Below are 25494 nucleotides of genomic sequence, written 5' to 3' on the forward strand. Positions count from 1 at the left end.
AGAGGTTACTGCTGGTGTTCAACTTAAGGATTTTGATGGATTCCTGTCTCACATTGAGGTCTTTCATCCACTTTCATTTATTTTTGTGTGTGGTATAAAGAAATGGTCCAGTTTCATTCTTCTGCATGTGGCTGTCCAATTTTCCCAACACCATTTGTTGAAGAGACTTTTTTCTGTTGGACATTCTTTCCTGCTTTGTTGAAGATTAGTTGACCATAATGTTGAGGGTCCATTCCTGGGCTCTCTATTCTGTTCCATTAATCTATGTGTCTGTTTTTGTGCCAGTACCATTCTGTCTTGATGATGACAGCTTTGTAATGAGCTTGAAGTCTGGAATTGTGATGCCACCAACTTTGGCTTTCTTTTTCAACATTCCTCTGGCTATCCAGGGTCATTTCTGGTTCCATATAAATTTTAGGATTATTTATTTCATTTCTTTGAAAAAAATTGATGGCATTTTGATAAGGATTGCATTAAATGTGTAAATTGCTCTAGGTAGCATAGACATTTTGACAATATTTGTTCTTCCAGTCTGTGAGCATAGAATAGTTTTCCATTTCTTTGTGTCTTCCTCAGTTTTTTTCATGAGTACTTTATAGTTTTCTAAGTACGGATTCTTTGCCACTTCGGTTAGGTTTATTCCTAGGTATTTTATGGTTTTGGGTACAATTGTAAATGGGATTGACTCCTTAATTTCTTTCTTCTGTCTTGCTGTTGGTGTATAGAAATGCAACTGATTTCTGTGGATAGATTTTATATTCTGATACTTAATGAATTCCTGTATGAGTTCTAGCAGATTTGGCATGGAGTCTTTTGGGTTTTCCACATAAAGTATCATATCATCTGCAAAGAGTGAGAGTTTGACTTCTTGGCTGATTCAGATGTCTTATTTCGTTTTGTTGTCTGATTGCTGAGTCTAGGACTTCTAGTACTATGTTGAATAGTAGTGGTAATAGTAGACATTCTTATTTGTTCCTGACCTTATGGGAAAAGTTCTCAGTTTTTTTCCCATTGAGAATGGTATTCACTGTGGGTTTTCCATAGGGGGCTTTTATGATATTGAGGTATGTACCCCTATCCCTACACTGTGAAGAGTTTTGATCAAGAAAGGATGCTATACTTTATCAAATGCTTTTTCAGCATCTATTGAGAGAATCATATCTATTTTTTTGAACAGTTTTAGGAGAATAGGTATTAATTCTTCTTTAAATGTTTGGTAGAATTCCCCAGGAAGCTGTCTGGTCCTGGGCTCTTGTTTTTTGGGTGATGTTTGGTGACTGCTTCAATCTCCTTACTGGTTATGAGTTTGTTCAGGTTTTCTATTTCTTCCTGGTTAAGTTTTGGTAGTTTCTATTTCTCTAAGAATGCATCCATTTCTTCTACATTGGCAAATTTGCTGGTGTATAGTTGCTCACAATATGTTCTTACTCTTGTTTGTATTTCATTGGTGTTAGTTGTGGTCTCTCCTCATTCATTCATGATTTTATTTATTTGGGTCCTTTCTCTTTTCTTTTTGATAAGTCTGGCCAGGGGTTTATCAATCTTATTAATTCTTTCCAAAAACCAGCCTCTAGTATTGTTAATTTGTTGTACTGTTTTGTTTTGTTTTTTTGTTTTTTGATTTCTATTTCATTGATTTCTGCTCTGGTCTTTATTATTTCTCCTCTTGCTGGGTTTAGGCTTTCTTTGCTGTTCTTTCTTCAGCTCCTTTAGGTGTAGGGTTAGGTTGTATACTTGAGACCTTTCTTGTTTCTTGAGAAAGGCTTGTGTTGCTATATACTTTCCTCTTAGAACAGCCTTCACTGTGTCCCAAAGATTTTGAACAGTTGTGTTTTCATTTTCATTTGTTTCCATGAATTTTTAAAATTCTTCTTTAATTTCCTGGTTGACCCATTCATTCTTTAGTAGGATGCTCTTTAGCCTTCATGTATTTGAGTTCTTTCCAACTTTCTTCTTGTGATAGAGTTCTAGTTTCAAAGCATTGTGGTCTAAAAATATGTAAGAAATGATGCCAGTCTTTTGTACTTGTTGAGACCTGATTTATGCCCCAGGATGTGATCTGTTCTGGAGAATGTAACACGTGCCCTAGAGGAGAATGTGTATTCTGTTGTTTTGGGATGGAATGTTCTAAATATATCTGTGATGTCCATCTGGTCCAATTTGTCTTTTAAAGCCTTTATTTCCTTGTTGATCTTTTGCTTATATGATCTGTCCATTTCAGTGAGGGGGGTATTAAAGTCCCCTACTATTATTGTATTATTATTGATGTGTTTCTTTGATTTTGTTATTAATTGGTTTATATAATTGGATGTTCTCATGTTAGGGGCATAGAAATTTAAAATTGTTAGATCTTCTTGGAATGACCCTTTAAGTATGATATAGTGTCCTTCCTCATCTCTTATTATGGTCTTTGGCTTAAAATCTAATTTATCTGATAGAAGGATTGGCATCCCAGCTTTATTTTGATGTCCATTAGTATGGTAAATTAATTTCCACCCCCTCACTTTAAATCTGGATGTGTCTTTGGATCTAAAATGAGTTTCTTGTAGACAGCATATTGATGGGTCTTGTTTTAACATATTGATAGGTCTTGTTTTCTTTATCCATTCGGATACCCTGCGTCTTTTGATTGGGGCATTTAGCCTATTTACATTCAGGGTAACTATTGAAAGATATGAACTTCCATTGTATTGCCTATAAGGTAACTGTTACTGTATACCATCTCTGTTCCTTTCTGGTCTGTTACTTTAGGCTCGCTCTTTGTTTATAGGACTCCTTTCAATATTTTCTATAGGGCTGGTTTCGTGTTTGCAAATTCTTTTAGTTTTTGTTTGTCCTGGAAGCTTTTTAATCTCTCTTCTATTTTCAATGACAGCCTAGCTGGATATAGTATTCTTTCTTTCTTTCTTTCTTTTTTAAAGATTTTATTTATTTATTTGACAGACAGAGACACAGCGAGAGAGGGAACACAAGCAGGGGGAGTGGGAGAGGGAGAAGCAGGCTTCCTGCTGAGTGGAGAGCCCGATGTGGGACTCAATTCCAAGATCCTGGGATCATGACCTGAGCCGAAGGCAGTCGCTTAAAGCCTGAGCCACCTAGGCATCCCTGGATATAGTATTCTTAGATGCATGCTTTTCTTGTTTGGTGCTTTGAATATATCATGCCAGTCCTTTCTGGCCTACCAGGTCTCTGTGGATAGGTCTGCTGCCATTCTGTATTTCTGCTGTTGTGTGTTATAGATCTCTTGTCCCGAGCTGCTTTCAGGATTTTCTCTTTGTCACTGAGACTTGTAAGTTTTACTTGTAGATGCCCGGGTGTGGATGTGTTTTTATTGATTTTGATGGGAGTTCTCTGTGCCTCCTGGATTTTGATGCTTATTCCCGTCACCATATTAGGGGAATTCTCTACTATCATTTGCTCCAATATTCCTTCTGCCCCCCTGTCTCTTTCTCCTTCTTCTGGGATCCCAATTATTCTAATACTGTTTTGTCTCATGGTATCACTTATCTGTCGAATTCTCCCCTCATGGTCCAGTAGTTGTCTTTTGCTCAGCTTCTTTATTCTCCATCATTTGGTCTTCTATATCACTAGTTCTCCTGCCTCATTTATCCTAGCAGTAAGAGCCTCCATTTTTGACTGCTCCTCATTAATAGCTTTTTTGATTTCAACTTGTTTAGATTTTAGTTTTATTTTTCCAGAAAGGGATTTGATTTCTCCAGAAGGGGATTCTTTGATATCTTCCATGCTTTTTTGAGCCTAGCTAGCACCTTGATAATTGTCATTCTGAATCGTCTAGTTCTGACATAGTACTAATGTCTGTATTGATTAGGTCCCTAGCCATTAGTATTGCCTCTTGTTCTTTTTTTTTTTTTTTTTTTTTTTTGGTGAGTTTTTCCACCTTTTCATTTTATGCAGATAAGAATAGATGAATGAGAGAACAAAATACTAAAAGGGCAGCAACAATCCCAGAAAAATATACACTAACCAAATCAGAAGAGACCTTAAACTGGGGTGGAAAGAAAGGGGCAAAAAAGAAAAAAAAAATATATATATGTTTATGTATACATAATTAGAGTGATGAATAGAACAGAGCCAGACACTAGATTTTGAGTATATTTTAGTCTGTTCAAAGAAACTACCTCCCAAAATTTTAAAGAAAGACAATATATATATGCAAAAAAGGGTAAACAGGATGAAGGGATGGAATATGACTATGAAGATGAAAATTAAAAAAGATTCTGAAAAAGGAATTGATAAGTTGGTTGAATAAAGAAAAAAAAGAACGTGATCAGGCTGGAGATGAGAACAAAGCCATCTGCTAGATTTAGGGTATATTTTGATCTATCAGAAGAAATTGTTTTCCAAAATTCTAATGAAAAAAACCTATATGTATACAAAAAATAGGGTTAAATACAATAAAGAGATAAAATATGACTATAATGATGAAAACTAAAGAAGATTTTTAAAAAGGTATTGATAACGTTAAGTCGTTCAAAAACGTTAAAATAGGAAGAGGACAAATTAAAAAAAAAGAATAAGAATAAAAATTTTAAAAATTTAACTTTGAAAGACTAAAGGATCATGGGAAAAAAAACCCATGAATTCTGTGTTGCTTTCCCCTAGCTCTGGAGTTCCGCAGTTCTCATTTATTAGTGACTTGGTCTTGGCTGGATTTGGATTTGGATTTTCTTGCTGATTTTCTAGGGGAGGGATCTGTTGCAGTGATTCTCAAATGTCTTTGCCTGAGGCGGAATTGCACCACCCTTGCCAGGGGCCAAACTAAGTAATCTGCTCGGGTTTGCTCTTGGTAGCTTTTGTTCCCTGAACACTTTCTGTACAGCTTTGGAGAACAGGAATGAAAGACGTCCCAGTGTCCTGCCTCATAGGAGCTGAAAGCTCTGAGCTCCACTCCTCAGTGTGCCCTCAGAGGAAAGCAGTCAATCCCTCCCACCTCCCTGGTCTCCAGTTGCACTCCAAACTCACCCAGCCTGTGTCCAAGTGTTTCTATCTCTGGGGCACAGTCCCCTTTGGAGTCTCTAAACCCAGCAGATTCCTGCCACATGCTCCCCTGTTGCTCCTCCCAGGGGAGGAAGGAACGGGTCTCCCCTGATCTGCCACTCGTGGGGGTCCCTGCTTAAAAAGCAGTGGTCCGACTGTGCCTTGGATCATGGTTTAAGGTAATCCTGAGCTGAGAGCCCACTCCTCAGCTCCATTCCTGCAGGAGCCTCCCCACTCCAGTACCTGAGAACTCTGCTGCACTTAGGCACCCCCAGTTTTTCTGTGATCCTGTGGGTCCTGAGACCACACTGTCCCTGTGAGGGGTCCTTCCCTCCCATACTTAGCCTCTAGAGTGACATCCCTCAGTGGAAAATACTTCTAAAAGTTCTGATTTTGTGCTGCGCTGCTCTACCGCTTGCCGGGAGCCAGCCCCTACCCCTGCAGAGTCTATCTTCCCACATGTTGCATCGGATTCACTTCTCCACACATCCTGCCTTCTGGAAAGTGGTCGATTATCTATTCCTGGGGTTGCTGCTCTTCTCTTCTCTCTCCTCTTAAGTTTGTAGCTGTTCAGAATGGTTTGATATCTAGCTGAACTCCTGGGACCTCCGCCATCTTGCTCCTCTCTTATTTATAGATAATATGGAAAAAACATTTTCATACAGATGGATTTTTTTTTTAGAAGAATTTTTTAAAGATTTTATTTGAGAGAGAGAGTGTGTGTGTGCATGAGCAGGGGTGGGGGCAGAAGGAGAGGGAGAAGCGGACTCCCCACTGGGCAGGGAGCCCAATACAGGGCTCAGTCTCATAACACTTGGATCATGACCTGAGCAGATGTGTAACCCACTGAGCCACTCAGGCACACTTGAATTGTTCTATATATTTATTTATTTTAAACACATTCCCGAGAAGGGAACTACTGAGTCAAAGTATCTGGACTTTCATATAGTTCTTGTGAATATTTCATATCAGTTGTAAATTTTGCAATCAAAACCCTTTATCTGCTTTGGGCTGAGGCTCTACAATCATAATCCGACCATCAGCAAGGCCTTGTTGCAAAATGACAATAACCTCATGAAAATTTCATTAGAAATTAGATGTTCAAGTACACAGGCGTGGCATGTGCTTTGGTAGTATCAGTTTAAAGACAGCCTGTTTTCTCTTTAAAAATGTAGATATATAAGTCATCTCAGAATTTCAGAATCAGATGAGGCAGAAGTTTGCATTTAACGTATGATATATTAAATCAGAATTCGAATCTGTGAATGTGGCATGTGGAGAGTGCCAGGGAATCATACATAGTTGCAGGGTGATTTGTGGAAAGTGGGTTATATCTGCAGGGAAAGAATCTGCCATTTTAAATTTAGGCAAAGTGCCCTAAAAGGGAAGATGACAATATGAAAAATAATTTTGTAAGAAATCAAAATAAAGTTAAGACTTTGGAACAAAGAGGCAGGGGAAGTTCTGAGAATATGGAATATTAATGAAAATAGTAGTGAACTAATGACAGAAAATAAGAGGTTTCTTCAGAGCTGGCTTAGACAATGTTTCTTTGTTAATTTATGTTGTAATTTTTGGAACTCTGGACCAAGTCCCACATCTCAAACTTTGGCACATTTTACCCCCACCAAGTTTTTTTTTTTCTTTTGAGGTGGTCAAAACAAAGTCAAATTAACTTGTTCTCTCCTTCTTACTGGTGGCTATTAGTAACCTTTAGTTACAATCACACAGATGATTAAAATCAGAGTGATTTGCAGAGGTCCTCTATTGGTTGAATGCAGTAGGACTGAGCAAATGGTTGTGACAGGTGGTAGAGGGGAGGGTCTGAAGAGACCAGTGCCTAGGCTTGCCTCACATGTGTTTAGTATCAACTGGCTTCTGCAGAATTCACAGGATTGTAATTCTACTTCCATATTCTGTACCTAGAGAGTCTGTATAGATAGCAGATACAGAATTACTCTATCATTCAGATGTTTTAAGTTTCCTTCATAGGACATATAATCCTTTATGTGGATATGAGTATGGAATTATAATTTCAAAATTGAGATCTTGAAATTTTGTATAAGGTATGCCACCAAATCCTGGGTCCGAGTATTAGTCTTTTTCATGCCCTCCTGTCTCTCACTCTTTGTTGTGGTCTTCCTGGTGGTCCGGCACCTGCTCTAGGGACAGTAATCTTTGGGGCAGAGGTAGAGTGGGCCTCAAGTAGTACACAAATATGAGTTGATTGAAAACTACTTAAACATACATAAATATATCCATCAGTGTAATAGTGCTTTCTCATTCTCTACCCCAAACCCCTTCCCACCATCTTGCTTCTACTATAGAAATCATTCTGCAACTTGGGTTAAGTTAAAGTTATCCTTTTTGCCTTCATAGCTTTTTCTTTTGACATAATTTAATCTTTTCAATAAGGTTGCAAAGATAATACAGAGAATTCCAACATACCTTTCCCTCGGATTCCCCAGATGATATTCTCACACTTGCTCTATCGGTCTTCCTCTCCCTCTTCTTCTCGTTAAGCATGGTAGAGACCCATGCATTCCTTCTAATTTTAAGGGTAATAATCTGTCACTACCAGTATTTTGTGGCCAAAGTTGTCCTAGCTTTGGCTAGGGGAGCCTGTTCAAGTGGGCTTTATTTTTATTTTTTAATTTAAATTTAAATTTAATTTTTCAATTAATTAACATACAGTGTATTACTAGTTTCAGAGTTAGAGGTTAGTGATTCATCAGCCTTCTATAGTACCCAGTGTTCATTACATCACATGCCCTTCTTAATGTCCATCACCCAGTTACCCCAACCCTCTACCCACCTCCCCTCCAGCAACCCTCAGTTTGTTTCCTATGATTAAGAGTCTCTTATGGTTTGTGTCCCTCTCTGCTTTCATCTTGTTTTATTTTTTTCCTTTCGCCCCCTATGATCCTCTGTTTTGTTTCTTAAATTCTGCATATGAGTGAGATTATAGGATATTTGTCTTTCTCTGATTGATTTATTTCAATTAGCATAATACCCTCTAGTTCCATCCATGTTGATACAAATGACAAGATTTCATTTTTTGATGGCTGAGTAGTATTCCATTGTGTATATATACCAATTCTTCTTTATCCTTTCATCTGTTGGTGGACATCTGGGTTCTTTCCATAGTTTGGCTTTTGTGCACATTGCTGCTATAAGCATTCGGGTGCACCTGCCCCTTCGGATCACTACATTTGTATCTTTAGGGTAAATACCCAGTAGTGCAATTGCTGGGTAATAGGGTATTTTCAACTTTTTGGGGTACCTCCATCCTGTTTTCCAGAGTAGCTGCACCAGCTTGCATTCTCACCAACAGTGTAAGAGGGTTCTCCTTTCTCCGAATCCTTGCCAACATCTGTCATTTCCTAACTTACTGATTTTAGCCATTCTAACAGGTGGTATCTCATTGGGTTTTGATTTGTATTTCCCTGATGCCGAGTGATACTGAGCATTTTTTCATGTGTCTGTTGGCCATTTGAATGTCTTCTTTGCAGAAATGTCTGTTCATGTCCTCTGCCCATTTCTTGATTGGATTATTTGTTCTTTGGGTGGTGAGTTTGATAAGTTCTTTTTTTTTTTTTTTTAAAGATTTTATTTTATTTATTTGACAGAGAGAGATCACAAGTAGATAGAGAGGCAGGCAGAGAGAGAGAGAGAGGGAAGCAGGCTCCCAGCTGAGCAGAGAGCCCGACACGGGACTCGATCCCAGGACCCCGAGATCATGACCTGAGCCGAAGGCAGCGGCTTAACCCACTGAGCCACCCAGGCGCCCCTGATAAGTTCTTTATAGATCTTGGATACTAGCCCTTTATCTGATATGTCATTTGCAAATATCTTCTTCCATTGTGTTGGTTGTCTTTCGGTTTTGTCGACTTTTTCCTTTGCTAAGCAAAAGCTTTTGATCTTGATGAAGTCCCAATAGTTCATTTTTGCCTTTGTTTCCCTTACCTTTGGAGATGTGTGAGGCAAGAAGTTGCTGCAGCTGAGGTCACAGAGGTTGCTACCTAGGTTTTCCTCTAGGATTTTGATGGATTCCTGTCTTACACATAGGTCTTTCACCCATTTTGAGTCTATTTTTGTGTGTGGTATAAGGAAAAGGTCCAGTTTCATTCTTTTGGATGCTGTTCAAGCTAGCTTTTGTGTTCTTTTGACATATAACCATCATTTTAAAACATTTTTTGGCATCATAAGATATTCCAGGCTCATATTATACTACTTCTGTTGCTGTAATATAATTAGCCATTTCTCCAAGGAATCCTGGTTTCTTTTATTGGATAATTATAGTCCTCATTTTTTAAAAAGTATTTTATTTATTTATTTGACAGAGAGAGACAGAGATCACAAGTAGACAGAGAGGCAGGCAGAGAGAGGGGGGAAGCAGGCTCCTTGCTGAGCAGAGAGCCCGATGTGGGGTTTGATCCCAGGACCCTGGGATCATGACCCGAGCCGAAGGCAGAGGCTTAGCCCACTCAGCCACCCAGGTGCCCCTAGTCCTCATTTAAAAAATTTTTTTATTTAATTTTTTTTATTTTTTTAAAGATTTTATTCATTATTTGACAGAGAGAGAGACACACAGTGAGAGAGGGAATACAAGCAGAGGGAGTGGGAGAGGAAGCAGGCTTCCCACCAAGCTGGGAGCCCGATGCAGGGCTCGATCCAAGCACTGCAGGACCATGACCTGAGCTGAAGGCAGATGCCCAATGACTGAGCCACCCAGGTGCCCCTAGTCCTCATTTTTTAAAATGATTTTTTAAAAAGTCTATAAACTAGTAAATTACTATACATTAGTTTATAACAGCTTTTGCATAATATTAAGTTATTTTGTGTTGATATTTTGTGTTGATATATGAGTATGTCAGTACTCCCTAGCTAATGATGGGAGCTTAAGTTGACTTCATGTTTTCACTATTTTAACAATGCTGGTCTGTATTTTTAAAAAAAGATTTTGTTTATTTGAGAGAGAGAAAGAGAACAAGAAAGTAGCAGGGAGGTTCAGAGGGAGAAGGAAGAGAGAGAATCTAAAACAGACTCCCCACTGAGTGAGGAGCCTGATGTGGATTTTGATCCTAGGACTCCAAAATCATGACCCGAGCTGAAACCAAGAGTTGGCCGCTTGATCAACAGCCACCCAGCTGCCCTGACACTTGATCTTTTTTAAATTAAAATTTGTATTTAGGTAACTGTAGACTCCTAAGAAGTTTTAAGAAATAATATGGAGAAAGTCTGTGTACCCTTTGCTCAGGTGCTCCATTGCTGTTACTTTGCTAAACTTGTAGTATAACATCACAACTAGGACATTGACATTGATGCAGTCTACCTAGCCTGGTTCAAATCCACCAATACATCAGCCAAGGATCTTTCCTGTTGCCTTTTTTTTTTTTAAGATTTTATCCATTTATTTGAGAGAGAGAGAGCATGTGTGAGAATAAAAGAGCACAGGTAGGAGGAGCAGCAGAGGAAGAAGGAGAAGCAGACTTCCCGCAGAGCAGGGAGCCTGATATGGGGCTTGATTCCAGGACCCTGAGATCATGGCTTGAGCCAAAGGCAGACGTTCAACTGACTGAGCCACCCAGGTGTCCCCTTCCTGTTGCCTTTTATAGCCATATACACTCTCCCTCCTCTTTCCCAACTTGATTTTTAACATTGTTAGTATTGTCCTTTGTCTAATAGAAATTTTTGATATTTTGAGATCAAATCTGAAATATTTTTCTTTATGATTCTCCTTTGGATTTCTAAACCTCAGATAGGTTCTTTAACCAAATATATTTTCTTATCATTTCTTTTAATATTTGTAGTTTATTTCTATAGCTTTTTAATCTATCTGGAATTTGTTTTTGAACATGGTGTGTACCTGGGGAGGACAGATTAATATTTTCTAATGGATACAGCATTTTAAAAATAGTTCAGCCTTTCCTACTGATTTGAAATGCATCACTATTATAAGCTAAATTCTCATCATATATGGATCTGTTTCTAGATGGCCTATTTCTTTTCATATATTTTTTCTGTTCTTGCTTAATTAGAACTTTTTAATTGCTATAGTTTATATAATGTGTTTTGCTATTTGGTAGGGCAAGTACTCCTTCACTGTCCTTTTAAAAAATATTATGATTGTACTTGCAGATGTTCTTTTCCCTATGAATTTCAAAATCAACTTTTCAAGTTTTATTACAAAAAATGCTCTTGGGATTTGGACTGGGAGCCCATTGAATTTATGGATTAACTGGAGAAGAACTGACATATTTATGTTTTGGTTCTTATTTCAGTCTTTTATGTAGCTGAGTAGAGTTTTACATCATCATATATATCATAGTAGTTAAGAACAAGGCTTTGGTAGTTAGACTGTATGAGTTCAATTTGTATTTCTGTAAGCTGTGTTAATATGGGGAAGGTAGTTAACCTTACAGAGCCTCTATTTACTTATCCAAAAATGGCAATAATAATAGCAGTTGTATTAATAGTAGTATATCACTGCATTGTTGTGAGGCTTAGAGGATGTATGAGCTGAAAAGTGCTTAGACCACTACCTGGCACAGAGTTCATATTCAGTAGTTGTTGGATATTATTATTTCTTCATATAGGTCTTGTACATTTCTTTTTTTTTTTGTATATTTCTTGTTAAGTTTGTAGGTATTATGACTCTTCTTGGCATTCAAATAGGATCTTTTCTATTGCTTTTTCTAATTACTTATTTGTTAATGTGCATACAGGAAAACTGCTGGCGCCTGGGTGGCTCAGTGGATTGAGCCGCTGCCTTCGGCTCGGGTCATGATCTCGGGGTCCTGGGATCGAGCCCCACGTCAGGCTCTCTGCTCCGCGGGGAGCCTGCTTCCTCCTCTCTCTCTGCCTGCCTCTCTGCCTACTTGTGATCTCTCTCTCTGTCAAATAAAGAGATAAAATCTTTAAAAAAAAAAGATTTTAAAAAAAATTTTATTTATTTATTTTGGCAGAGGGACAGAGGAAGAGGGAGAGTCTCTAAAGCAGACTCCACTCGATCCCATGACCCTGAGGTCATGACCTGAGCCGAAATCAGGAGTTGGAGGCATTACCAACTGAGCCACCCAGGCATTTCAAAACCATTGACCAGTCAAAAACTTTTGATTTTTTTTTTAAAGATTTTGTTTATTTATTTGACAGAGAGAGAGATCTCAAGTAGGTAGAGAGAGAGAGGAGGAAGCAGGCCCCCCTCCAAGCAGAGAGCCCAATGCGCACTCAATCCCAGGACCCTAAGATCCTGCCGAAGGCAGAGGCAAAACCTACTGAGCCACCCAGGCACCCAAAACCTTTTTATTTTATATCTCGCCATTTACTGAATTCTTTTATTCTAAGTTTTCAGCTGGATTTTCTATTTAGTCTTTATTTGCAAATAGTTACAGTTTTGTGTCTTCATTTCTGTTACTGTGTTTTAACTAACTAGTTAACTAAGAGTGGTAATAACAGACATGATTTTTGGTTTGTTTCTGTCTTAATGGGATTCTTTTATCTTTGACTATTAGGTGTGACATTTGCTCTAGTTATTATTCCTTCTAATCAGTGCCTTTTGTCAAACGTAGGAAGTCATTTTATTTCTAGTTTATTGAGTGACTTTTATTTTTCACATCAAGAAATTGATGTTAAGTTTTTGTTAATGCTTTTTGACGTCTGTTGAGGTAATTTAGTTTTGTTTTTCTCTTTTAATCTGTTAAAGAAGTATATTTATTTGAGTAAATCTTGTGATACTGAACTATCATTCTTCTATTCCTCAAACCCAACTAGTTCACTGTGTTAATTCCACTGGTATTTTATTTAATATTTTTTGCAATTATGCTTACAGATGAGACTGGGCTATAATTATGCTTTTATTTTCCTTACCTTATTTAGTATTAGTGTATAGATTATGGAAGAATGAGTTGAGAAGTTTTTTACCTCTTTGGTTGATTTGGAAGAGTTTATGTAAAACGAGTCTTTAGTTTGCCTGTAGGTTTGGTAGAAATTCTCTGAAAAATCTGTGATCTTTTCTTTTTTTTTTAAATTTCTTTTCATTGTTCCAGAATTCATTGTTTATGCACCACACCCAGTGCTCCATGCAATACATGCCCCCCATAATACCCACCACCAGGCTCACCCAACCTCCCACCCCCCCTCAAAACCCTCAGATTGTTTTTCAGAGTCCACAGTCTCTCATGGTTCATCTTCCCCTCCAATTTCCCCCAACTCCCTTCTCCTCTCCATCTCCCCATGTCCTCTGTGTTATTTCTTATGCTCCACAAATAAGTGAAACCATTATGATAATCGACTCTCTCTGCTTGACTTATTTCACTCAGCATAATCTCTTCCAGTCCTGTCCATGTTGATACAAAAGTTGGGTATTCATCCTTTCTGATGGAGGCATAATACTCCATAGTGTATATGGACTACATCTTCCTCATCCATTTGTCTGTTGAAGGGCATCTTGGTTCTTTCCACAGTTTGGTGACTGTGGCCACTGCTGCTATGAACATTGGGGTACAGATGTCTCTTCTTTTCACTACATCTGTATCTTTGAGCTAAATACCCAGTAGTGCAATTGCAGGGTCTTAGGGAAGCTCTATTTTTAATTTCTTAAGGAATCTCCATACTGTTTTCCAAAGTGGCTATACCAACTTGCATTTCCACCAACACCATAAGGGTTCACCTTTCTCCACATCCTCTCCAACACGTGTAGTTTACTGTCTTGTTAATTTTGACCATTCTAACTGGTGTAAGGTGTTATCTCAATGTGGTTTTGATTTGAATCTCCCTGATGGCTAGTGAAAAAATGATGAACATTTTTTCATGTGTCTGTTAGCCATTTGTCTAACAGAAGCCAATGTCTTCATTGGAGAAGTGTCTGTTCATGTCTTCTGCCCATTTTTTGACATGATTATCTGTTTTGTGTGTGTTGAGTTTGAGGGATTCTTTGTCTGTACTGTCATTTGTGAATATCTTCTCTTATTCTGTGGGTGCCTCGTTGTTTTGTTGACTGTTTCCTTTGCTGTGCAGAAACTTTTGATCTTGATGAAGTCCCCAAATTCATTTTTGCTTTTGTTTCCTTTGCCTTTGGAGACATATCTTGAAAGAAGTTGCTGTGGCTGATGTCGAAGAGGTTTCTGCCTATGATCTCCTCTAGGATTCTGATGGATTCCTGCCTCACGTTGAGGTCTTTTATCCATTTCGAGTTTATCTTTGTGTATGGTGTAAGAGAATGGTTGAGTTTCATTCTTATACACATAGCTGTCCAATTTCCCCAGCGCCATTTATTGAAGAGACTGTCTTTTTTCCACTGGATCTTTTTTTCCTGCTTTGTCGAAGATTATTTGACCATAAAGTCAAGGGTCCATATCTGGGCTCTCTTATCACTGTTTATTGTTTTTGTTTTTACTTTCGTTACTTTTGAATTGTGCTATAACTTAATCTACTTAGATTTTTTAAATTCTTGGGTCAGATATGTCATTTGTAATTTCTTATAAAAGCATTCGCTTTATTTAGATTTGCAAATTTGTTGATAAGGGGTTTTACATAAAATATTCTTTAAAAAAAGATTTTTTTTTAAACAATGAATACTGTTACGCTGAAAAAAATAAATAAAATGAAAAAAAAAGATTTTTTAAAAAAATATTTTATTTATTTGACAGAGAGAAATCACAACTAGGCAGAGAGGCAGGCAGAGAGAGAGGAGGAAGCCGGCTCCCCGCGGAGCAGAGAGCCCGATGTGGGGCTCGATCCCAGGACCCTGGGATCATGACCTGAGCCGAAGGCAGAGGCTTTAACCCACTGAGCCACCCAGGTGCCCCTAAAAAAAGATTTTATTTATTTATTTGAATGAGAGAATGAGAGAGCACAAACAGGGAGAGGGGGCAGAATGAGAGGGAGAAGCGGGGTTCCAGCTGAGCCGGGAATCTGATGTGTGGCTTGACCCTGGGATCATGACCCAAGCCAAAGGCAGACTTTTAACTGACTGAGCCACCCAGGCACCCTACATAAAATATTCTTATAAAATTTCTGTTTTCCCCAATCCTATAGTTGTGTCCACTTTTACCACTTTTATTGCATGTTATGATGTCTCTTTTTCTTGGCCAGAAATGTTTAGTTGTTTCAACTGTCTTTTTTTTTTTAAGATTTATTATTTATTTATTTGACAGAGAGAGAGAGATCACAAGTAGACAGAGAGAGGGGGGAAGCAAGCTCCCCGCTGAGCAGAGAGCTTGATGTGGGGCTCGATCCCAGGACCCTAGGATCATGAGCCAAGCTGAAGGCATAGGCTTAACACACTGAGCCACCCAGTGTTGATACCCTCTACTGTCTTTAAAAACAAAATAATTTCCAATTCTTTTTAAGACTACTAGGTTTATATTATATATATTTTTTATTTTCTCCTACATTCTTTGGATTTGTTTTATTTTACTTTTTCTGCTTCCTTGAGGTGTATATTTTCTTTGTTTACTTTCAATTCATTTTCTACCCTAAATAACTGAGGCTTTTATGTATCCTCCCATTCCCACATCCTGTATCATGGCTCTATTCTACAGGTTTCAGAAGTAGAACTATCATTATTGCTTCTTTCCTTCATTTTTTTTTAAGATTCATTTATTTATTTGGTGGGGGATAGAAGGGTCAGAAGGAGAGAAGCAGATGCCCTACTGAGTGTGGAGACCAATGAGGAGCTCTATTCCATGTCCTTGAGACTACAACCTGAGCAGAAACCACAGGGGTCAGATGCCCAACTGACTGTGCCATCTTTTTTAGATTTATTCATTATTGATTATTTCTAAATAGTTTATAAATTCCATTTTGATCTTCTCTTTAGCTCAAGAATTACTTTTAAAAAGTATTCTAAAAATCAACAAGTACATAGGTTTTTGGAGATGGTGTCAAAAATCCTTTTATGGTTCTGGGGCGCCTGGGTGGCTCAGCGGGTTAAGCCGCTGCCTTCGGCTCGGGTCATGATCTCGGGGTCCTGGGATCGAGCCCCGCATCGGGCTCTCTGCTCAGCGGGGAGCCTGCTTCCCTCTCTCTCTCTCTCTCTCTGCCTGCCTCTCTATCTACTTGTGATCTCTCTGTCAAATAAATAAATAAAAATCTTAAAAAAAAATCCTTTTATGGTTCTGATTTTATTATATGGTAATCAGAGAATGTAGTTTGCATTAAATCTGCTTTTTGAAATTTGTTGAGATTTCTTGTGGCCTAATGTTATAACCATAGGAAAAATTGTGAATCTCTGAAAAAGGCAGATTCTGTAACATCATGTGTTTAATTAAGTTATTGAGATCTTCTGTTTCTTTTTCTCCCTCGATCCCTTAATTTCTGAGAGTAGTATGAATCTTACAGTGCCTATGGTTTTGTCCATGTTTCTTTATTTCTTCTAATTTTTGCTGTGTATCTGAATCATTAGATTTATGGAAGATACACATTTTAAGTGAAACTTTATTAATATAAAATATCCCTGTATGTTCGTTAATGCTTTCTAATAACTTTGTTTCAGTTTTAGTCTAGTATTTACCTGTGTTTGCTTTATTTTCATTAACTTTTCTTACCTTTTGTTTTTCCACTGCTTTATTCTCAACAGTGTTGTTTAATTTTCAGTTTAACTCTTATAAATGGCATATAACTAGATTTGTGACTCAGTCTAAGTGCTTCTATCTTTTAATAAGAAATTTATCTAGTTTATACTTATTGTGACATGTGCTACAGCTGGACTTACCCTACCTTATCACTTTATGTTTTATATTTAATTTGCTTCTTTTGTTGTCATTGGTTTGCACTTGGGTTTTTTAAAATTTTGTTTGGCTTTATTCTTTTTCCCCCTTTGTGAGATTGGTTGACTTGTGATTTTTTTGGCCAAGAAAGAAGGTTCATTTTTTTTCTATTCCAGTAGTTTAAAATTATTTCTTCCATTCTGTTTGTCATAGTGAATTACCTTTACATTTTAAATAAACATATCTAAACCTAGTTTTCTTATCAAAGTATAGAGTTAGTATAAATTGCATCTCACAAATAAGTAAAGACCTTAATATGCTTTATTTCTCTTCCATACTAGTTCCATGTTTTCTGAATATTCTTTTTGGATTTATTTATAACATTTTATAATATTATACCACACCCTGCATAAAAAGTTATTTAGACTAAATTATAAGATTTAATTTTTCTTTTGCTTACCATACTGTCTTCATCCTATATCTTTTTGATTTACTCATTAGTTCATTTGATGGGTTATATCCTCAAATAATTATTTCAAAGTCCATTTGAGGTAAATTTTTGAAAGCTTTGTATCCTTAAAAGTGTCTTTATTTTTCCTTTCCTCCTCAATGTTTGTTTAAATGAATGAATAAACTTTGATTCAAAAATAGTTTCCCAGGGGTGCCTGGGTGGTTCCTTAGGTTAAGTATATGACTCTTGATCTCAGCTCAGGTCTTGATCTCAGAGTTATAGGTTCAAGCCCTGCATTGGGATCCACACTGGGTGTGGAGCCTATTTTTTAAAAAAAAGTTTCCCTCAGGATTTTTTGCTCATATGACTTCTTGAATCCATGTTGTTAATGAGAAATCTGATCCAGATGTGATTACTAAGCTTTTGTAAATTACTAATTTTTCCCCCTTGGATATCTTTTAAGAGTTCTCTTAATTTTATTTATTTATTTATTAACATATAGTATAATATTTGTTTCAGGGATACAGATCTGTGATTTATTAGTCTTAACACAATTCACAGTGCTCACCGTAGCACATACCCTCCCCTGTGTCCATCACCCAGCCACACCATCCCTCTCACCCTCATCACTCCAGCAACCCTCAGTTTGTTTCCTGAGATTAAGAGTTTATGGTTTGTCTCCCTCTCTGGTTTCATCTTTTTTTTTTTTTTTAAAGATTTTAAAATTTATTTGACAGAGATCACAAATAGGCAGAGAGAGAGGCAGAGAGAGAGGAGGAAGCAGGCTCCCTGCTGAGCAGAGAGCCTGATATGGGGCTCCATCCCAGGACCCTGGGATAATGACCTGAGCTGAAGACAGAGGCTTTAACCCACTGAGCCACCCAGGCGCCCATCTCTGGTTTCATCTTGTTTCATTTTTTGGAGAACGCTTCTAACTTGCTTATTTCACATTGGCTCTGCCTTCAACTAGATAGAGACCCAGCCATTTATCACCTCCTCTACTCCTGTGATCCTTGTGCAGACCACTGCCATGTCTCCCTGGGGTTATAGAGAGCCTCCCACCAAGCCACAGTTCTCTCTGCTTCCACCCTTCACCCTGTGAGAATTCTGTCACCCTTGTCTCTCTTTAGCAGCCAGAGCAATCTTTTAAAAACTCTCTGTACAAGATTCCTCAGTGACTTCCCATTACACTCAAAGGAAGAGTGAAGGTCTTCATAATGCTCTGAGCATCCTGTGTGTTATCGTCCTCTGTTGTCTCTCTGGCTTCCTTTCGCCTTCCATTCCTTTCTAGGCTCATGGGCCTCCTAACTATTATTCCTTGAGTTTCAGCAGAAGACAAATATGTGTTCATAGTTACTAACATGTCTTCGATTTTTTAAAAAAATGATCTTTACATAATAGCATGGTCTGTCAGCAGAGACATGAAGGTTAATTGAAGATGGTGGGAGGGGGCACATTTGCAGTCTGTTGCCATATTAACATTTTCTGTGTGTAGTAAGGTACGTACAGAATTAGATAACGTGGTCACCATACCTTTGAGTCCAGTTCTGTGGATTAAGTTGAAGGAACCAGAACCTCAGACTTATAGGCAGACAGGGTCTGTGGGGGGCGGGGCTGTCCAGTCCAACTTCTGATTCCCACTCCAAGTCACATTGCTTCAGACCAGTCATCCCAGGAGGCAAGTGGTACATTAGAGAAAGAATGGACTTTGTAGTTGCTTGGAACAGGTCTCAAATCCTGGTTCCTTCCCCTGAGTAGTTGTCTGAATGTAGATGGATTCATTTTACATTCACTCCCTCAGTGGATACTTACTGAGTATCAGGGCCTGTTTTATGAGCTGGGGATATATAAGGAACAAAACACAAATATCTCTGCCCCCACATGGCTTGAATTCTGTTGGGAGAGCTTTCATTCTAGTGATAAGTTATCTGTGCTCTCAGAACTTCAGTGTTTTTGTCTACAAAAAGAGGCTCTGTATAACATCATCTACTTAGTATGAATGCTGTAGAACTAGAATAGTCACAGACCCGGCACATGGAGATTCTGAGCGCCTCTTAGTTCCTCCTTTCTGGTTTTCTCTACAACACTTTTTTCTAGCACTTACTATCACAGTGCTCTGGAAACTCCGTGACTGAAACATAACAAGCAACAAACTGAATCGAATGCCAATGTCTAGGTAATTTTCTAAGAATATGTAGATACTTTATTTGGAAGACACTGGCACTCTTAGTAGTGGCTTCTGTCCTCCATCCTAGAAGATCATTGGGGATCCTTATTGGGAGCGGGGGAAAGGGAGTTTTAGGAAATTTTGTAAATTGCTTCTATTACCTTTGAAATCTCTTTTCGACTCCATATTGTGAAGACTTGATCACTCCTATAACATTTTTCCTGATTCCCTTTTTGGGGGTTGAGACCATGTGAGCATTGTACCTGTTCTATTGTGTGTGTGAAATTTCCCTGTGCCATGTTGCTTTTGTGACTTGCCTTTTTAACATTATAAATATTTTTTGTATTCAACTTTATGAGAAAATGCAAGAAAGCACAGACTCTTGTAAAAAAGTCATGTCGTGGAATTGGCGGTCATCGAAGGGGCCTGTCATACACCTGGAATCCATCATGGCTTAGGATCTAAGGCAGCTAGGGGAACCCATCTTAAAAAACAGCTCTGAGAATGGTGATATAATATGGAATAATGGAGTTAAAATTTTGTGCTAAGTAATATTTTGAAATTTGATGCCATGTTGCCAGTGTGTTCCTTAATTGACAGTCATTGGGCAGCATTCCATATTGTGTCTAGTTTATGTCTTAACTGAGCTGGCTGGGAACACATCAAAAGTTACAGCTTCAAATTGTAATGTGCTGCTTGCCATACCGTGGGTATGACAGAAGCACTTCCATTACTTTGCATAGCTTATAACTCTTCTTTTAAATTACCTCTCTGAGTTGACATTTCTCTTAGGTATAATCCACCCTAAGATTAAATTTGGTTAGCCCCTTCATAGTTCAGAATTTAAACTAGTTAAAAACCTTACTGCACTTCTTTATACTCAAGATAATGTAGGCCTTGTTAATTTTAACTTTAAGAACTCCTCAGAGATTTTGTAGGAACTTTAACAATAAATTTAGAAAACAATTTTGGTTATAATATGCAGTATTTTCATGAATAAAAATATGGCACTTCTGAGATATTCCAAAAGGAATCTAATTTAGTGTCTGGAGTTTAAAGTCATTTTCTCAACTTGGACCTTGCAAGGGCAGTTCATTGGGAGTCTGTGTACCCATTGTGGATCAATGTAGAGGGTGTCCTGCATCCAAACACCTACTTCTGTCTTTCAGGCAGTCTTTCTTGCCTACTACCCTGTCCAGTAGGTCAACCAAACCAGTGGTTCTCAAAACTTGGAAGAGTTAAAGGAATCACCTGAGTAGTTTTAAAAAATTTACATTCTCAGACTCCAGCCACAGAGATTCTGAATTGGTAAATGAAGGAGATGTGACACTGGCCATGGGACCTCTCTTTCTGGCCCCTGTCCTGTCCTTAACAGTTTGGTGACCATACCGATGTACCCATGATATACCCCATATAAAACAACACTTAAAACAGTAGCAGAACAGTGTGCCTAGACTGGGAGAAGAAAGAGGCCACACCGAGGCCACAGACACAGCTGCAGGCTGAAATAGGGACTTTATAAGAATACCCAAATGCTGAACTGGAGACAGACTCATAGGCGACTCCATCTGTTCTTATTCCACAAACTTTCAAGCCAGTTTCCAACTCAGAACACTCTTTTTTCCCCATGTCTGTCATGTGGCTCTGTGTGTGTGTGTGCATGTGTGTGTGTTGGGTGGTGCTCTCTCTTCCTTTCGTTAGTTTATTATAGCCAGTTAAATAGAAAACGAAAGAGAGAGAGATACAAAGATAGAGATGTGCGTACTTACAGCAGAGTTCAAGACAGAAGAGAAAGACAAATGCCTTTCTTTTTTTCAAGAGAATACTTCTTGAAAAAAATATGTGAAGTAGTTCCTGGTGGGTGGGGAATAGCAGTATTTTTTTCTTAGATCTTTTGAAGATAACTTAGTACTCTGATATTTCAGTTTCCCAAGTAAATGGCTTTATTTATAAAGATTGATAGCATCATCATTGAAGATGATCAGTCATTAAAAAGTCTTTCTTGTAATGGGAATCCCCTGTTGTTCATTCTAAATTAAGCCAAGGAAGTCCTGAATAATTATCATTGATTCAACAAATATTTATTGATGCAGATGCTAGCTAGCCTCATGGGGCTTTCAACGTGAAGGGGGTACAGATAAATAAAGACAGTGACACTGTTAAGTAGCAAGTGCTGTGATGGGGAGGCCCAGAAGAAGAAGGGGAGCACCAAAGCCACTTGATTCACCCAATCTTGGGGAGTGCAGGAAGGCTTGAGGAGGACAGGAGATCTCAAGTTGCATTGTGAAGGGGAAAAAGGTGCTAACCAAAAATGGCCAAGGAATTGAATGTGCTAAGACCTGGATCTTACGATTTCTTAAGAAAGCATGACCACTATCCGGAGACCTGAGCGTGGTCCTCAATGCCACGCTCAGGTCTCTATCTACAGCTGGCAAGTAATGGGGCTGGGGAGTTAATTGGTGGCCAGATGATGAAGGCCCTTAAACATCATATGGAGAAGTTCCAAAGTTATATTTGGGTTGCCTGTTTCATATGTAGCTTTTATATTTAGCTACCTTTGTCTTCTTTCTATCACAGACATCACAATAGCATAAGAAGTATTGCCATTCTGTTTGTTACAAATAACGAGGAACTTTTGAAGTGGCACGTGTATATAAAAGGGTTAACATGGAAGGCTTTCGTCCATAGAAATTCTTGCTTTCAAGGTTGGCCCTTGGCTGGTCCCACCCTGATAGAAACTTTCCCTAACAAATAAGGTTGGCTCACTGTATCTAAATTAAGCAAACAGTATGGTTTATTCTGGAATTTTGATACAGGCTAGCAGGCCAACTGCCAGTGAAACCCTTCAGTGCAGTCTCTAAAGGCCTTCCATAGGCAGCAACATCACACACATGTTACTGTATTTTCATAAGTGGGGGAAGAATGAGCTCTGACCCATCATGAGAAGGAAAAACACAAGAAAGCTGCAGCCATATTCCTTCATACCCCACCTGTCTTTCCCCATTATGATCCACTGTATATCCTTACCACATCACTATGATAATACTTAGCCATAAGTACAACTCTGTGCTAAGTCCCATGAGCCCTTCCTATGAATTTCCTAACACAGGGGAAGTCTTGAGTCTCACCAATACACCTGCTAGGACTGTTTACCTAAAGGTATTTATTAGATGCAGACAAAACGTGAGCTATCAAATGTAGAAGTAACAGTTTCCTTATTTTGTTTTTGTATAATATTTCTTTAAAACCCAAACTCTTCTAACACAGTTTGATCTCTCATCATTATTTCTCAAATTCGGCTCTGAGTTACTTTTGACTTTTAGTTTCAAATGATAGGAACACATTAGCTTTTAGGAGAGTGAAAGAAAGCTGCTGGCTCTAAGGGTAATTTTTAATCAAGAGATCCAGAAAGGATTTGAAGTCCTTGGAATAGTTACAGTGTCCCAAGGTGACTTTTTTTTCCCTTTTTCTCTATCTCTCTTTTTAAGATTTTTTTTTTTTTTTTTAATTTGCAAGAGAGAGAGGGAGTGTGCAGGAGAGGGGAGAGGGTCAGAGGGAGAAGCATACTCCCCGCTGAGCTGGGAGCCCAACACAGGACTCCATCCAGCGACTCTGGGATCATGACCTGAGCCAAAGGCAGTCGCTTAACCAAGCCACCCAAATGCCCTTTCCTTTCTCTTTTAACAGGTGAGGTTGTATTTGATTGGGCAGCTTCTGATGTACTCGCAGTCACCCACAGTATTATGGTGTAGCACCATAGTACAGACAGCCTCTCTGGCCATGTTAAAGATGCATTAGTATTTATAGAATACCAGCCATGAACCAGATACTTTTATATATTTTTTATTGGGAAATTCCACTCAAGTCTTACTTGAAAAGAACTTCTTTTTAAACCATTAAAAGAAGTCCTGAAATAACTTATGACCATCCAGGAAATCCTTGGATTTCTTACAGGCTTATCTTCAATTAGGTAAATTCCTTGGAGCTCTGCCCTCTCTTATGGAGTAACTGGTAGTGGTCTGCCACTCAGTTGAGCCGCCGGCCCTCCCCACCCCCCCAACCCCACCTTTAGGCAGGCTTTCTGTTTCCATCTTCTTTGTCTCCCTTCAGACTGTGGTAGGACTGCCAACATGGCGGGCATAGGGCTCCCTGCTTTCTATTTGACCTTGTAGCCCTTCATAGAAGACTTTTCTGGGGTCTAGTAGGTAAAGAGTGCTACTTACACAGCACAGCTAGGCTTGTTTTTGATCTTTATTTCTCATCTAATTGGAGAGGATTTACAGTTTATAAATGGGCTCTGATATAGAAGGTCCCTGGAGTTAGTATATGGCAACACAGTGATTTCCCAGCAACGTGCAGTTTTACAAGGATAGCTTTCTTCATAAGGCTATTTACGTTGTGTCTGCTCCCACTTTATTGCCTTTCTGTCCTTTATTTTTTCTCCTTTATCCTCTCACTTACCACGTTGTCAGACTTCTCCCTGCAGCTAGCCATAAATACTTAATACTTAACTGCACTTACAGAACGAAGTTTTGTATTTATTGTTCATAATTTCCAATGCAAATGAAACATTTTTATTGTATTTCTCTGTGTACAGGAACTCCATGGAAATGTTTCTTATTCATGGGAGCCTAGATTTTTTTTGTTGTTGTTGTGTTGTTTTGTTATGTTTGAGCAGGGGGATAATTTTGTTTGACTTGGTTTTGCCCTTCTGATCCAATAGCTGTAGTGGGAAGTGGATTTTCTATTGCTGATATAAGTCTGCTTAGTATCAGTTGCCAACAAAAATTCAGTTATAATCAAATTGGAGGTGATTTATGCTGCCCTTTGTACTTAGAGGCCTGATTAATGAGGTATGTGAGTGTTGCAAGATTTGCTGGTGCAGCCTCTACACTGTGCCCTTTGATATATATTTTTTTTAATTTAATTTAATTTTTTTCAGTGTCCCAGAATTCATTGTTTATGCACCACACCCAGTGTTCCATGCAATATGTGCCCTCCATAATACCCACCACCAAGCTCACCCAACCTCCCACCCTCCACCCCTCCAAAACCCTCAGTTTGTTTCTCAGACTCCACAGTCTCTCATGGTTCATCTCCCCATCCGATTTTCCCCAGTTCCCTTCTCTCCATCTCCCAATGTCCTCCGTGTTATTCCTTATGCTCCACAAGTAAGTGAAACCATATAATTGACTCTCTCTGCTTGCTTATTTCACTCAGCATAATCTCTTCCAGTCCCGTCCATGTGGATATAAAAGTTGAGTATTCATCCTTTGTGATGGAGGCATAATACTCCATTGTATATATGGACCATATCTTCTTTATCCATTCGTCCATTGGAGGGCATCTTGGTTCTTTCCACAGTTTGGCAACTGTGGCCATTGCTGCTAGGAACACTGGGGTACATATGGCCCTTCTTTTCACTACATCTGTATCTTTGGGGTAAATATCCAGTAGTGCAATTGTAGGGTCATAGGGTAACTCTATTTTTAATTTCTTAAGGAATCCCACACTGTTTTCCAATTGGCTGCACCAACTTGCATTCCCACCAACAGTGTAAGATGGTTCCCCTTTCTCCACATCCTCTCCAACACATGTTGTTTACTGTCTTGTTAATTTTGGCCATTCTAACTGGTATGAGGTAGAATCTCCGTGTGGTTTTGATTTGAATCTCCCTGATGGTTTCTATTCTAGTTTTCCAGAGAGATGGTCATTCAGAGCCTACACATCTGTTCTGTATTTTGAACCTTGGATGAGAATATTCATTCAGGCCAAAAGAGTTAAAACAAAACATCTATGTTACTGCCTCTACAGACCCAGGTAACTCACCTTCTTTCAATTAACTTCATGGAGTTTTTATTTATAAAATCAATATGCCCCTCTCCCTCAACTTGTCAAAGTGATTTGATAGTAAAAATCTTACAATTTGATAGTAAGGTTTTTACTACTGTAAATGAAATTCAGACTGCTTCTGAAGGGTTTGCTGAAGAGTAATCATGTGTAACAAATATTTTGCCATAATAACAACACACTGCCGTGAACACTCCGAAGTTAGAGAATCATTCCAAGGATGATTTTATTTTTTACTCCGTTGCATCTTAGGGCTTTGATTATGATGTTCATTCAACAAATCACAGTTCACTTATGTGTTCTGTTTACACAGATAT

At 38.5% G+C, this 25494-nt stretch overlaps 1 protein-coding gene across 1 annotated transcript in view; it reads left to right on the plus strand.

The window, feature by feature from the left end:
- Positions 1–25494, plus strand: part of MORC1 (MORC family CW-type zinc finger 1) — a 190733-nt gene that overhangs the window by 39427 nt on the left and 125812 nt on the right. The window contains exon 9 of the mRNA XM_046003678.1: positions 25022–25147. Within this exon, the coding sequence (XP_045859634.1) occupies positions 25022–25147 (126 nt within the window). The remainder of the gene's footprint in view (positions 1–25021; positions 25148–25494) is intronic.

Source organism: Meles meles, chromosome 4 (genome assembly GCF_922984935.1).
Source record: "Meles meles chromosome 4, mMelMel3.1 paternal haplotype, whole genome shotgun sequence".
NCBI classification, from domain to species: domain Eukaryota; kingdom Metazoa; phylum Chordata; class Mammalia; order Carnivora; family Mustelidae; genus Meles; species Meles meles.